Here is a 15,655-nt window from a genome sequence, read left to right on the forward strand (position 1 = left end):
GCCCCAATTACTTACCACCTGATCACACTTAATGACAGCTCTTACTCCAACTGTTGTATCTGTAGACAGCAGGGCAGAGAATGCGACAATTGGAGACCTGAACTGTTTTGACAAAAAAATATCATTGATAAACTTATATTAACACATATTGTAGTAAATGTTTTCTCACGAAATATGCAGCCTCGAACCAAATCTCGCGAGATACGCGAAGAAAACAAAAGGAACACGACTCTAGGACCGTAACGAATTTAGGACCTCCGACGATATTTACATAATAAAATACTGCTTCAATAGAATGATAATTCTCCATAAGATTTGAAGCTTTGTCATTCATAGCCTCCTTAATAATTTTTCCAATACAAAATTTTTTTTTCATGTTAATGAAAAGCGTGTAAATCAAAAGATCTGTACCCTAAAAAAACCCCATCATTTCGAGTATTGGACGCGATCATGATCAAACCAACTACACTACTCAGTGCCGCTCTTTAAGCAGTCGCCAATAATGCATATTTTTACCCACTATTACCAGCGTTGAACATATCTATATGATGGCTAATTTGGACACTTTAAAAACATCATACGAACTTCATCCATTCAATTTTTTTAATTTGAACCATAAATTGCACTGAGCAACAATCAATTGATAACTGTTGTCTGAGTTATATATCCGATATGTCGAACACCTTTCCTTCATTCTACTAAAATATATATCCATACTCATTGAATGTATTTTTGCTTGTTAATAAAGAAATTAGATTTTGCAAACAACTGTTGACATAAGCGATCCACAGTCTAACCGAGTAAGTTGTCAGAACTTGTGTTTAAACCCACTGTATATTAATATAGATATAACGAAATGTGTGAAAACCAATACACCGATTTTAATTAATAAACGCCCGTATAAAAAATGCATTCATTGAACTTTATATAACAATTATTCATCTAGCAGCATTCAATGCGTCAAATGGTTATGTTCATTCAAATACCTATCATGTATAATGTGTAAATCTTTTTATTGTATTTAAATTTTATTCCTAATTTTTTAATGTACTTTTACTCATTCAATTTTGTTAAATGAAAAAAAAAAAGATTTAGACTCGTACGTACATCAGAAAAAAGCGTTCTCCTGTGTGGTTCATTTGGGCTATAAAGTTAGCAAACATTGATATTGAGAAGAAAAATATAGCTCGCTGACGCAGTTTATGTTTTTTCCCGCAGTGCTTGTTGTTCCTGAAGAATCAAAGGAAGTTTTTAAATTGTCAACATTAATGATAAAAAAATGAAATCGGACTTTGGGGGAAAAAACTAACCAATACATTTTAATGCATTAATTGTATGTTTAATGCATATCTTTCAATACATGTTTTAAATGATGGGTTCTCGTTAAAGTTTGAAAACAAATACAACATTTCTAGAAATATAGTTTCTTTTGATAAATTAAACTGATATACATTTTAATAAATACCTAGTACAGTTCAGTGTCTATGATATATTACGCTTCTTTGATTGCGTTTATAAACATTTATGGAAACAATCTTATTTTAGAAAAAAAAAACTTAAAAAATAGATACCTTAAAAGTTTAATAAAGCTGTTTTTCGTTAAACCGCGTCCACAAACTGTTAGATTATACAAATCTTTAAAGGGAAAGGTCAGGCAAAAAGAAAGAAGAGTTAAATAATTATAGTTAGCATAAAACTGATGTCAGCCATTAAAATTTTCTTAACATAATAATCAAAGTTTGACAAATTCATGTGAGCTGCCATTTTGATGGTCTTCACCGTTTAGAGTTGAATATGATGTGGCTTATCATCGGGTTTTATTGCGCATCCCGATAAGTTCCAAATGCTTTGTGATATGAACACACCCCATTCACAGTTCATATTAATTAACACGTAGATATATAGAAAGGATATAATTAAAGTAAATGTTTAACACAAAGTTTTGAAATTTATTCATAATTATATATATAAATCTATTTATAATCATATATAAATCAATCTTACTTTTTGGATAAGTGTTCTGGTACACGTCCTTGTTGTTTCTTAAACATCATAAAATAAATATAAGCAATGGAAAGAACATCTGGATTTAGAATTTGTAAATTGAACTGGTCGTGGTCATTTATACACCCTTGCTCTCACAGATCCCCAGCAGTGTTACCACAGTGTTGACAACACATGCATTTCTTGGCAGTAGACATTACCTCACACTGTCCACAGGAACACCAGTCTTCTATTGTTGGAATAATTCATCCTAAATTATTATAGGTAGTAAGATTTTCTTGTTCTTTTGTATATTCCAGTTCAAATACCTTTCGTACTATCCTAAATATATATTTTTTATGCCATCCTTGAAGAATTATGTTATACAATTTGTGGGTCAGTTTATGGAAGTGGCGTGCTGTCCTTTTAAAGAAACAATAGAAACTTTCATAAAATACTATTTATTAAATTCGATTCCCTTAAACGTTTCGGAACAAAATCTCAAAGAGAACAACTGCAAAAAACGAAAATACTAATTTTGCATAAAAATCAAGATATAGGGATGATGAAACACTGCTTGGAGGGAAAATGTACTGTGTTTTTCTAAAATCCTGTTTCCTAAAATTATAAAACATATTTGATTTTATGTTTTAGGATGCCTTTCATAGTCTAATTAAGTACTTAAGAAAATATGCAGTGATGTCTTCTAGAATGGCAATGCAGATATAAAACACAGGTACAAAATGTAATTTCATTTTCTTTGTGGGGTTTCTTACCGTTACTTTTTATTTAGATGCCCTGGACATTTTTCTGATTTGTTTTTATCTTGATAGATAAGATCTTGATGATATGTACGCCGGTCCTGTTTATGCTGTCAGAAAAATAACAGAACTAAGACACTTTTTAAAAGTCAGGATGCTGAGCAATACACCTTGTGTGCTCATTTATGTAGCACACATATGTTCAAACTCTTCAACAAGAAATTCCTGAGAGCAGGAAAAACAGGTCACAATAACACTGATCCAGGGACATTCCATTCTAGTTTCATGTTGGTGCTGCTTGTGGGAATGCATCATTCTGAGATCCAAAATCTTCCTCCATAAACACTGTTTCAAAATGACAACTCTTTACATCCATTTCAAGTTTCAATTCACATTTTGATGATGGCATTTTATCTTTGTTACTAAACGTGTGTAAAAATGCAATGTGTCTCACTGACGTCAGCAGTGCTGCCCTCTCTTAGAAGCTTATAGATAACCCAGCAGGGAGGTAATGATTTAATAAATATGGTAGCGCTCATTGATTACAAGAATTAGTTATTCTAAGTGATATATCATCTTACTGAGGAAAGCTCTGTCTAAACGGTTTTCAGATATCATTATACACATCAAACAGACAAATTTGAGCCCTTGTTATTTTTTCATGCTCCCTTCTTTTAAACTATACTAAAAAATTTACTGTGTTTAAGTGTCGCGGAAAGTACGCGCGTCCCAGTGTTAAAATTGTCTAAACTTCGTAGAAGAGTTTCTAGTTATGAATATTTAAGATTTTAAAAAACATGTAAAAACATCACGATCTTCAATTGTTATGTAATTAGCTTTGTATTAGTCATTTTCGCCTCCTAATATTCTGTGTTGACTTGGGTAAAAACATCGAAAGAAAAATACAATTGATGAAGAAAACAGGAAAACATCATCATATTTCAAGACCACTTATCCACAAATAGCAAAAGCGATATTTTGATAGAGTGTGCGATGGTACCCTTTGACCAAAAGGTAATACCACTCTCAGGTAAACGAAGGAAAACGAATTTTAAAAACGTCGTAACGGTTATAAATCAACGTCAGACTGGGCCGTCTGGTCTGTATACGCAATGCATATGTAACGATAACGCCAACATAAGAATGTACATTGCTTTGATTTTAATCAATAAATATTATTTATTATAGTCTCTATTTGAATATTATAATACTCTCCTAATAATAGCGTCGTTATTGACGAAATATTGAAATTACATGTGTCCACGAACTTTTTTGACAAACCTCGTATGTTTATAGTTTTACTGGGAAATATTCCGTCGGTCATGTGACAATCAAATTAAAGAAGATGGGCTTATAAATTTTCTTAAGCCAAATATCAGGAACTTTTCTTAACTATATTTTTTTCAAAATTAAACTTACGTGTAAACAACCTGAAAGGAGTAAACGCTTTAAAAACATTTTTTATTCCTTTGAGTTATTTAACATCTGTTCTTATCTTAATAGCTGTGACATAGTTCTTATCATGTTGTGATCAAATAAATGAAATTAGATAATATTTTTATGATGTGATCAAATACGGTCGGAGCTGATCAAATACGATAAATCCCGAAAGGCCATATGATTGATTTGAACATACCCGACCGTATTTGATCACTTCATAATATTAAAACAATTTTAGTTATTAAATAGATTGTTTATAATGCTATCAAAATTCTCATTAATATTAAATTGCTGGCATTATTATGTTAATTTCATATTGTAAATATACAAGCCCAGCTTGCGCCCTGCAATAGTCGTTTGCGTCATCGATAAAATGTTATGGTATATTTGTTACAAATTTGATTAGCTGTGTAATTACAGACGAATACACTGGAAAATGTAAACATATACTACTAAATTCCTGGCGGTATTCACTTGGTGTTTTGATATTGATTCTTGGTGATTGCCCTTCGAGTTTTCTATTGCAGGTATGAATACGTTGACATGGAATTCTTGCTTTCTTCTGCAGAGGACGACATGCTTTCAAATAGACTAAATATCTAGTTAACGAAAGTTATATACTTAATGAAAAGGTACACATATCATTAAATTGAAATGGATACGCATGGCGTGACACATTCTTCGTGTTCTGTTATTTAGGATCAGTAATAAAACACTGTTCACTGGATCTTTGCTATGTAATATACACAAATGAATTTTTGTATATCTACATTGTATTTTATCTTCAATACAAAACAACAGAAATAAATAATACAAAAACATTTAAAATTGAAACCAAAGCTCACCGCTTTCGTTTGTTAGATTTATTCATAAACAATGCTGGGATTTGCTGTTCTCTTCAGTGGGATGACCAGTACAGGTGCTTTATGTAAGTTACTTTAATTTATGCTTTTACTACCAAATTTATATTAGTGTTCCCCATCATATCAGTCTCTTTTTAAGGTTTTATACAAGTGAATTTCGTTTCTTTGCAACATCATTATTAACTCATTGTTTACATGAATTTAAATATGTAAATGTACGACTAGCCGTTTTGTCTTCAAAATATTTTTCGCAATAAGTTTTTTATAGTACGGTTAACTAGGTCAAGTCTACTTATATCTACTCTAGATATTTTGATAAAGGTTCTTGCATGTAGTTTTACTTCTATATGAATTATTTTTAGATCATTTTTTTTTAAATTTACAACCTCTATTTCCTAGGGGTTCGTCTTGAAAGTTATTTGATATTTCTGACTTAAAGATTTTTTTTTTCAAATATATAAAAACTATTGTAAAAAGTCACCAAATGGTGAACAAGTGGTTTGGTTCCGGAATATTATCAATAACAATTTTCTTTGAAAATGGCATATTGCAATATATATTGGCTTATAAAAATAAGTTTTCTACAAAATAACATTTTTAGGAAGCTAATATATTTCGCTTAATGCTCTGTCAATATATGTCAATATAATATCATTTTAAAAATCCATCGCCGCCTCCAATAAATGAGCTAATATTGCTTTTTGGGAGTTGATTTTCATCAACTCTCCTATGCAGTTACTCTGGCAAATCGAAAGTGAAACAGTGTTTGGACCGAAGCACAAATCATCACCGCTGACAAGACTTAGTTCTTGAAAATGATAAATAAAATTCGATGTAATGTATGCTGAAGCATTGTTTTTCAAGGAAACTTTTCTATAAACACTTTAAAAATAGTCAGATTATATATAATACGAACAATTTAGATTCTTTTGTAGTCTCATGTGTTCCTACGCCAGAGTTTAATAAAGTCTCGTTCAACCAGACGCTCGGCTGTCTCCGTAAATCTCCGACAAGCAGAGAGGCTCTCTTGCTTGTCGGAGATTAACGGGGACAGCAGAGCGTCTGATTGAACGAGACTAGAGTTCGATATCAATAGTGCCTGGATCCATACGATTCTTAGAATTGTTTCGATTACTATTACATAGTTTGAAATATATCTTTAAATATTACACAACATGATTCAAGTATGGGGTTTCTCGAAATTCTTGTCGGAAAAGTAAAAAAATTCATATAATATAAAAAAGCGTAATTCAAATACAGACTAGAAACTAACTGCCATGCAAGATAAATTGATTTTAAAATAAATGATAATCGATAAAATCAACTCCCGTCAGTACTCCAGTACTTTGATTTTGTTCGGCTTTATGCTTAGTTAAAATACCGGGAAAACAATTTGTAAGCGGCATTTAAACATTATACCCTATCAGATTCATAAAATCACAATTTTTCAGTCTATACAAAGGAAGTTTGAAAATACGTAGATGCGCAAAGCCATGCGCTCTAAAACTGTACTGGATCTCGTTATTTGCATTGTTTGGATGAATTAAAATCTACAAGTATATTAAGGCTTCTTCGTAAATTATAGTGTACAAGAGATGTATTCGTTGCTGGTAAAAACTAGCAGACCGAACATTTAACATTTCAGTCAAGACATAATAATGTGCATTTTATTTCATTGGCGGTTGAAATTATTAAAACTTTTCTCCATTTATTTCAGACATAAACACTGTACAAAAGTTTGAATATATCAGACAAGGTAAGGAAATAGGACAATGATTTCTATTTTGCCTTTTGTGTAAAATTTTAGATTCTTTTCTCTAGATAGTCAACGTTTTTTAAAATGAAATGATTCATGATACCGGTAAAGTACTTTAGATGGGTAAGTTTCATAAAAATTGAGTCTTTTTATTTAAGAAATAAGGACCTAAACATTGGATCATACATTAAGCAATGAATAACTATATCAAAATTGGATAAGAATTTAACGCTAAGCAAAGTCTTTCCTTAATTAAGTTTTAATTTTTCTGTTACACTCTTGATTAAGAATTGTTTGATAGTCTATAGTCATTTTTATTGAAATAGAGTCAAATGTAAAGAAAATGGATTTTAGATTTGATTTAATACTTACAGTCGCTCATCATCTGTTGCTGTTATTTAAAATGAATAGAAATGTGCACTAAAAGAGTTCAATATACAAGAAGTCCAGGGGTCACATCGCTCACCTGAGCGAAAACCTGCAATAACTCTGAACTATTTAGCTTCATGGTATCAAATGCACAATATGCAACTTTATAGAAATGGAACCTAACTCTAGCCCCACGGTGATAAAGATTTTTAACAAACTTGAATCTACACTTTGCTCTCTGAAGATGTTTCTACACAAGTTTCAGCTATTCTGGCAAAATACGGTACTGATCAGACCAAACCTAACAGAAAGTAAACGCAAATAAAACCCTGGGTTTACTTTCTGTGTTTACTCTGGGTGTACTAGAGTGGACCCCAAGTAAACCCAGAGTGGACACAGAGAGTAAACCCCAATTAGAATTGTACCCTGAGAGCAGACGCTACATGTGTATTCGGAATATACAAGGGACAGGAATCACAGGTAGTAGGATGATAAGATAAAATACAGGTCTGCCTCACACTTAAGTGCTTTTAGTTGACTCCGTAGCAATTCTCGATTTAACCCAAAGTAAACCCCGAGTAAACCCAAAGTAAACCCCGAGTGGACCCAAATTTTCAAAAATAAACCCAAAGTAAACGCAGAAAGTAAACACGGGGTTTAGTTTGGGTTTACTCTGGTATTAGGTTGGGTCTGATCGGTACTGTACTTTAGAGAAGAAAATGTTTTAAAAAGGCCAATTTTTTTTCAATAAATCTAAATTATATCCTTAAAAATGCCGTGGACTTCCCATTTAATTAACTTTAATGTCCTTTACCTACAAATGCTCAAGGCAAAGTTTTGTTAACACTAACATAATGAATCTGGAGAAGAAGAAAAATAAAGGAAAGTTTACTCACAACCGTTTTTTTTCCCGTGAACTTTCAGCTCAGGTGAGCTAGTTAAACCTTTGTTGCCTTTATTATTGATTGAGTGATGACAGCAAAAACAATTAACGAGGCCGAGTACAGAACGAGTACGCACGCTTTCGCGCAGCGTTTCATTGGTATTGTGACGTCATATTTTTGCTTTGTTGACGCCATGGCGTAATAGTTTCAACTGCAGATATTCAGCAAAATTTGTTGAAATTAGCTCGATTGATGCGTAAAATTGATATTATATTGTGGAATAAACATAAATGTCTCGAAGTATAAGCTATATTTGGGCTCGGTTCGAATACGTGAAGGGGGTTCAGCAAGCCTAGCCCTCTGTCACGTTTTCTTTATCCGCCTAAATATAGCTTAATTTCTATATTTCAAGACAGTAACCATGTATTTTATATTAATAACCCTTAATATGCGATGTTATATATTTATTTATTACTGAAATGTGTCTGAATGTTTTAATAATACCTTAAAGATTACCATTTCCGTCTTTGTCAAATCAAAAAATAGCCATTATCTGGCAAACTGGGAAATTAGGCATGCAAAAAATAACTTTGATAAGACCCCTGGATCAAACCAGGAGGTAAAAGGGTTTTTTTATTTGACCATTTGATGTCTTTAAGCAATAACTTTAATATGTAGAACAGAAAAAGAAATCCCTAGGGCAGAAGTTTTAAAAAAAAATGTAAAAAACGTGCAAAATTGATACATTTCAGGCAAAATCCCATAGGGTCCCATGTTAAAGATAAACAAACTTTGAGATGACCCCTTGAACAAACGGTGTGGTAAATGTCTGATTTTTTTTCCTTAAAACAATAATTATATCAGTAGAAATTAATGTAAAAAAATTCATTAAAAAATCTAGGGCAGAAAAAATTAGACCTGGCCTCGTTAATTGAAACAAATATTAATACAGTCTAAATAAAGAAAGGGTATTATTCAAAATTCCTATACAATTAGGAAATATGTTAGATTTTATGTATATACGCAACCAAACCCATATTGACATTTACAATATTTTTTTAAATATTAAAGTATCATACTGGTGGTATAAAATGTGATAAACAAAAACCAGCAGCCTTGATATCATTGAAGTAAGAAATATAGATATCATATTATATTTTAGGAGGAAATTGACCTGCTGTTGCTTTCACTGCTCTTTTGTCCAAGCACACAACAGTGAGCAGTCATGGAGTTGTGAAGTATGATAGCGTGCTGACTAATGTTGGTGGGGCCTATGAACCGTCTACAGGGATATTTACCGCACCTTATAGGGGTATCTACACTATTTCCTGTAGCCTAATGAGCCATCCAAGCAATTATGTTCATCTGCGATTGACCATGAACAATAAAAAGTTGTCTATAGTGTACTCTGGGCCTAAAACCCATCCTCACTCTGGACAAACTCTGCAACTTCTTGTCAATAAAGGGGACACAATTTGGGTCCAGAACGAGAACGACCAGACAGCCAAGCTTAATGACCATGGGTCTTATAATGTATTTTCTGGTGTGTTGATTAAAAAAATTTGAAATAAAAATACTGAACATCACTATATGACTCATTTATTATATGTTTTACTTGTGTTTAAATGTCCATTGCACATACCTTTATTTACCTAGAAATACTATGTATCGTATATATAGGTAAAACGCTGCCACAATTCTGTCTTACGATATATTTAGAATTTTTTTTCAGACATGCTGTACAAAATACGTAATATTTCAACAATTATTATTCAAATACTTTGGACCAAGATGCCAAGATAAAGATAAAGTAAGAAACTTGAATATGACCCTTTTGTATTCAACTGTCCTAATTACATATAAATATATTTTATGTTTGTTATTACGTTGTAAAAATCAAATGTAAAATACTTTTAAAAATACATTTTTTTATAAAGGTGGTGAGCTCTAGCTATAAGATATTTGATTCATTGTGAACGTGTACAGAGTACAATTAAGAAATTATAAACGAAAATGATAAATGCCCACAGCACATAAAATATTAATGTTTATAGGAAAACTCAAATATAGAGCATTTATTCGTAAAAAAGGTTGTTCAAACTATAACACTCCAACCATTAGATCACTTCAAAATCGGGAAAACAAAAAATCAAAATGCCGTTGGCTTTATTAAAAAACGTGAAAATGTGCCTAAATAAAGTAACACGCTGTAATTGAGGCCAAAACCTCTCAAAACAACAACATTATGAATATTAAACAAATACTCATTGTGAACATAATTGCTTGAACAACACATGAGGCAATATAATTTTTTTAAGCCTAAATGATCAAACACTTGGATTTTTATCACAAAAAAACACAAATTGCTATATGATACATGTTATCTAAAATCAAATGGCGTAGAGTACCATCGATTTCAGAGGAAAAGCAACAAACAAACGTATTGTATATAAGCTAATCTCGTCTACATTTTATTTTTTGTCTTAAAACCACATATGATAGTTATTATTTTCTTTCAGCAGCACAAATAGCATATTTTCGAAACATTTGTTGTTGTCTTTTAAAAATCACGTTTAATTCCTTATTTTGAGAGAGGGTTTACCACGAGATTCAGTATTCAGCAAGCAAAAATAATATATGTTTTATTCAAACACATGCAATTGTTTTTCCGACCTACATCGAACAGAAGAAACTTGATTCGATGTTCCTCATAAGACTTGCGTGGTTTTGTTGTCTAACCGCTTTATGTTCACTGCAATTACACTATCTATTAGCATCATATAATTTTTAACCATAGCAGTTCTCATAGCAATATGATAAAATCTTTTCATTTCACTTATAATCAACCCCTAGGAAAGACACTATATTTCGAAAGTTGTATTTTTATTATGATTCATTTACATCGTTCGTTTTGCGATTTTGTCAATTTGTTTCTTGTTGGTATTTTTCATTTCATAAGTATTAGTTGCAAAAATAGGATCAATGCTTGCCTTCTAAATCATTTTCAAATTTACATTCAATATTACGTTTCACGGTGCAGCAGGAACTACGCTTATCTGGCATCATTGTCAACTGCATCCCGTATATTATCATTACTGTAAACTAGTTCTTTACTTTGGCGAGCATTTAATCAGTGGAATCTATCATCAATAAACTGTTTCTCTGAGTATCATTTCTCATATTTTCCTGGTTGTTATATCAGTTTTCATTTTCTTCACCTGTTTCATATTTTTATCTTTTAATATGCTTATTTTTATATGCAAAATATATTAAGGCATGCTCCCCGGTTTTTTAGGTGTGTAACTACTCATTATCATTTAAAGGATTGACCATATACAACTTCTACATAGATTTTTCAACTGTTTAGTTGTTTTTTTTCTTTTTACATTTTGTGGATGTGTTTCTAAAAAAAATTGGTTTTTTTCAAAGTTCTTCACAATATTGGATCAATATGACCATAGAACATGGAACTAGCTTGTATATCATACCCTTATCTTAGCTAAGGGGTCGCAGTTTACACTGAAAAAGTAAGTATTCATTACTGGCAGCTCCTAGTAGGCTACTGATTTTTGATCCACCTCTACAATTATCTCGGGAAATAAAGCGCAGGTTTACTGTGACGTCATGCATATTTTGCTTTGTTTATGTTTCTCGATAGAGCAAGAAGTAATGGAGGCGATTAATACTCCGATAGTTCTCACCAAAGTGTGTGTAATACTCAAAATGCGTCGACAATCCTCACAAAATCGTAAATTCCGAGTGAAAGGCCAGTCATTTTTGGCATAGCACTACGGGTGCTCGAATGAATGCTGAGATGCTGGCAGAAAAATTATCTTGATGAATATGTAGGCGTAGCTTGTTATTTTCCCCGCGCATTGGTTCTTAGAGCAAGCTTCGCTATTTTTACGTCTGTACAAATACTTTTGATTGTTTTGTTCTATTTCTTTGTCAACATTAAGACGTTTATCAAATACTAACGTTATGTTACATCATATTCAGGGTTTATTTCTTCAAGGACTTGAGAAGAAAAAAAAAATTCTAAAACTCGTTATACTTGTAAGCATCTTAAGTAACATTTCACAATTGACTTGGTCATATTTACTTCCCTCCTAGCCACAAAATTATAAAATTAAATTTTAATTAATCTTAATGCTTCTCAGTCTTAAAAATAAAAATGAAGAAAAATTTGCACCTTTTTTCATACTATCTGAGAATTGGAGTAAATGTATATGAACTCTGTTTCTTATGCTATTGTTTTAGCTTACATACTTAAAAATGCTTGAAAACTTGCAACTTGCATATGAACAATACAAAATACATAATTATGATATATAAGTCAGCTGTTGTGCAAATTAAAGAAAATAAGGCAGTAATATCATCATAATTTTAAGAATAGAGAAAAAATCGTAGAAGAGATTACATGTAGCTTATGTACCAAATCCTCTTTCAAGCAAATTCACATAGAATGGAAAAGCTCTCGGTATTATCATTAGATTTATTATTTATTCTGCGTGAAGAAACTGATCCATGTTAAAGTATATATTGATTTTAATTAAGAAATTATATGACATTTACATATATTTAAGAGCATGTACGGATTTGATGATCTTTTTAAAAGAAATGTTGTGTGTCACTAGGATACATGTTTTCATATTTATGATTTGATTGGTTAATTTAGATAAAGCATTTCGAATAACGAATCTCGTATTCAAATCTCGTATTATGAATCTTAAATGAGCTTTCCTGGCTTTCTTACTTATGCACTATACATTTGTTCGTTGCGCTTTCTCTGAAAGCAATTCATGGATTCGACGGAATACATGTACTCTACGTCATTTGATGGTTGATAGATCGTAGTATTATTTCGCAATTTGGGTTTCATATAATTGTTTTTAGCTGTTGTAAAATAACAAATGTTTAATCGTCTAGGCGTAAAACATTTCATGTTGCCTCATGTACCATCCAAGCCATTAAGTTCGCCTTGATACTATAAGTAATTGTTAAATATTGTTAATATGTCATCATTGATGTTTTGAACAATAAATTTTTAAAAATGTCTACAGAAAGGTGTGTATAAAACTTATGCATACACTTTTAAGTTCTGCAATAAAGAAAGTGAAGTTTATTTAGATTTTATACAACATTTAGTATAATATATATATATATATATATATATATATATATATATATATATATATACTACCGTACTAAATATGCTCACTGAGTGCCTGTATTCAAATTTGAAAGTTACTTCATTTCAAGAACTTGGTAAGCTATGTATCACAGTACAGTATAGAATAAAAGAAACTTTGAATACTAGTTCATAAAAAGTCATCTTCATGAAGTTCCCTTTAAACTTGTTATTGAACACTATCAATGAACAATGTCCATAAACATGCTGGTATGACAAAGATATGCATTAAATTTAATGAATGTGTCGATGACAACAATGGGAAAAAACAAGAAGTTTCCTATATCTCCTGCATAAAATTACGCAATCAAAGCGACAACATTTATAGATGTTTTAGCTCGCCTATGACAAAACTTTTATTTCTGATCATATGATACCCGCTTTTATTTCAAATGATCTTCCTGTTTAAATTCTAGCACCACATAATCAGGGAACTTTTGCAAAAGACCATTATGTACAAATTATGAAGCCGAAAGACTGAATCACATCAAAATTGTTTAACAGTTCTATCGTGCCTAAATCTGTTATCGGGGTAGCAAATTCGTGGCCGTTATCGTTTCATATGCATGCATATTATTTGATGTAATCGCCCACATTTATTGCTTAACAAATTGAATGCTGATGAAATATCCTGCTGTATAAGCCGCAGTGTTTGAAAAGGGAATGTCAAAATAGCCGATTTTTTTCTATGTCGAATCCCTCTTTATAGTACAAGCCCTGATCTATCTAATTATCTAATTTGAACATATTTTTTGTATATATTTTACAATTATACAAAATGTTTTAACACAAGTTCATCTAACTATCTACAATGACATCAATGTCGAAATGTTTTAATGTAATTTTGAAAAGATTTGCAACTGCGGTCACTTATAGATATTTATATTAATATGTTTACGGTGCGACCGTTTGGGCGAGCACTGCATGTGATCAAACAATGAATTATGATAAATCAATAAAAATGAAATTAACAAACGTAAATATATTTGATTGCAAAATAAAATAAAACATACCTATTTTTTCAGTAAATTTACTTTATTCATAGTTTTTAGGATTTGTTATAAGTAGAACAATAGTTCAATCTCAGATACAATGTTGTTTTATAATAAAGATTTTAATATAATTGTTCATTGCACTCTATATCCTCTTTTAAAGTGATTGTAACGTATGTCAGTTCATCCCCTTTTTTGCAGTAGACAATTTTTCTTAAACTTACATACAATAATTGACTTATCATAGAGCCCTGTTGCAACCACTATTGAAATAAAACCACTATTGAAATAAATTATTTCAATAGTGGTTGGGAATGTATTTCATTAGAAAAATCCCTTTGCAACCACTATTGAAATAAAACCACTATTGAAATAAATCATTTCAATAGTGGTTGGGGATGTATTTCATTTGAAGAATCACTTTGCAACCACTATTGAAATAAATCCACTATTGAAATAAATTATTTGAATGATGTTCCAGGATGTATTCCATTTTATAATCAATTTATAGACACTGTTGAAGTACAACTAATATTACAATTATTTTTTCAATCGTAGCTTTGAATGAATTTCTTTATAAATATTACATTGAAAATTTATATTTGTTTTCTTTACATTTCTCTTTCTACAGACATATCATGTTTTATGAATATTGTATATTATTTGCACAATAGTGAACATCTTGTAATTTGCCGGAACTTCTATTCAAACCCCCTGTATATTGAATTAATATTTATAGATAAATGTTATTATCAATGTCACTATTGAGAAACATTATTTCAATAGTGGTTGGAGTGCACTTCATTACGACCACTATTGAAATATATTATTTCAATAGTGGTTAAGGATGGGTTTCATTTCAACCACTATTGAAATAAATTATTTCAATAGTGGTAATGGATATCTTTCATTTCAACCACCTTTGAAATAAAGTATTTCAATAGTCGTCGATGATGCATTTCAGTTTTATGTCTATCATTATGTCTGTTTGTAACACTTTCCTTTCTGCTTGGGGAGTTTCTAAGAATATAAGGAGTATGTTTTATGATATGATAAATTCCTTTTTAATCATGATTTACTTACTTAGATTTTCCTTTATATGGTCATGTTTTTCATACCACCAGTCACCTGCAACTGAGAGTGTTAAGAACAATAGGCATAGAAATGACATGCATCCCTACCACTTTTGAAATATTTCATTTTAATAGTGGTTGTCATGAAACGGATCCTTAACCACTTTTGAAATAAATTATTTCAATAGTGGTTGTAATGAAACGCCTCCCTAACCACTATTGAAATAACTTATTTCGATAGAGGTTGAAATGAAACGCATCTTTAACCACAATTGAAATAATTTATTTCAATAGTGATTGAAATAAAACGCATTCTTAACCACTATTGAAATAATATATTTGA

General features: G+C 31.1%; 2 protein-coding genes across 2 annotated transcripts in view; both read left to right on the plus strand.

Annotated features, from left to right (window-relative positions):
* Positions 1-15,655, plus strand: part of LOC128159060 (polyglutamine-binding protein 1-like) — a 161,150-nt gene that overhangs the window by 72,890 nt on the left and 72,605 nt on the right. The gene's annotated exons all lie outside the window — the stretch shown is intronic.
* LOC128159070 (EMILIN-1-like) lies at positions 4,948-9,635 on the plus strand. Its single transcript, XM_052822121.1, is given in 3 exon segments — positions 4,948-5,112; positions 6,765-6,803; positions 9,219-9,635. Coding segments are annotated over 3 exon segments (495 nt in total). The 5' UTR covers positions 4,948-5,060; the 3' UTR covers positions 9,623-9,635.

Source organism: Crassostrea angulata, chromosome 8, assembly GCF_025612915.1.
Source record: "Crassostrea angulata isolate pt1a10 chromosome 8, ASM2561291v2, whole genome shotgun sequence".
NCBI classification, from domain to species: Eukaryota; Metazoa; Mollusca; class Bivalvia; order Ostreida; family Ostreidae; genus Magallana; species Magallana angulata.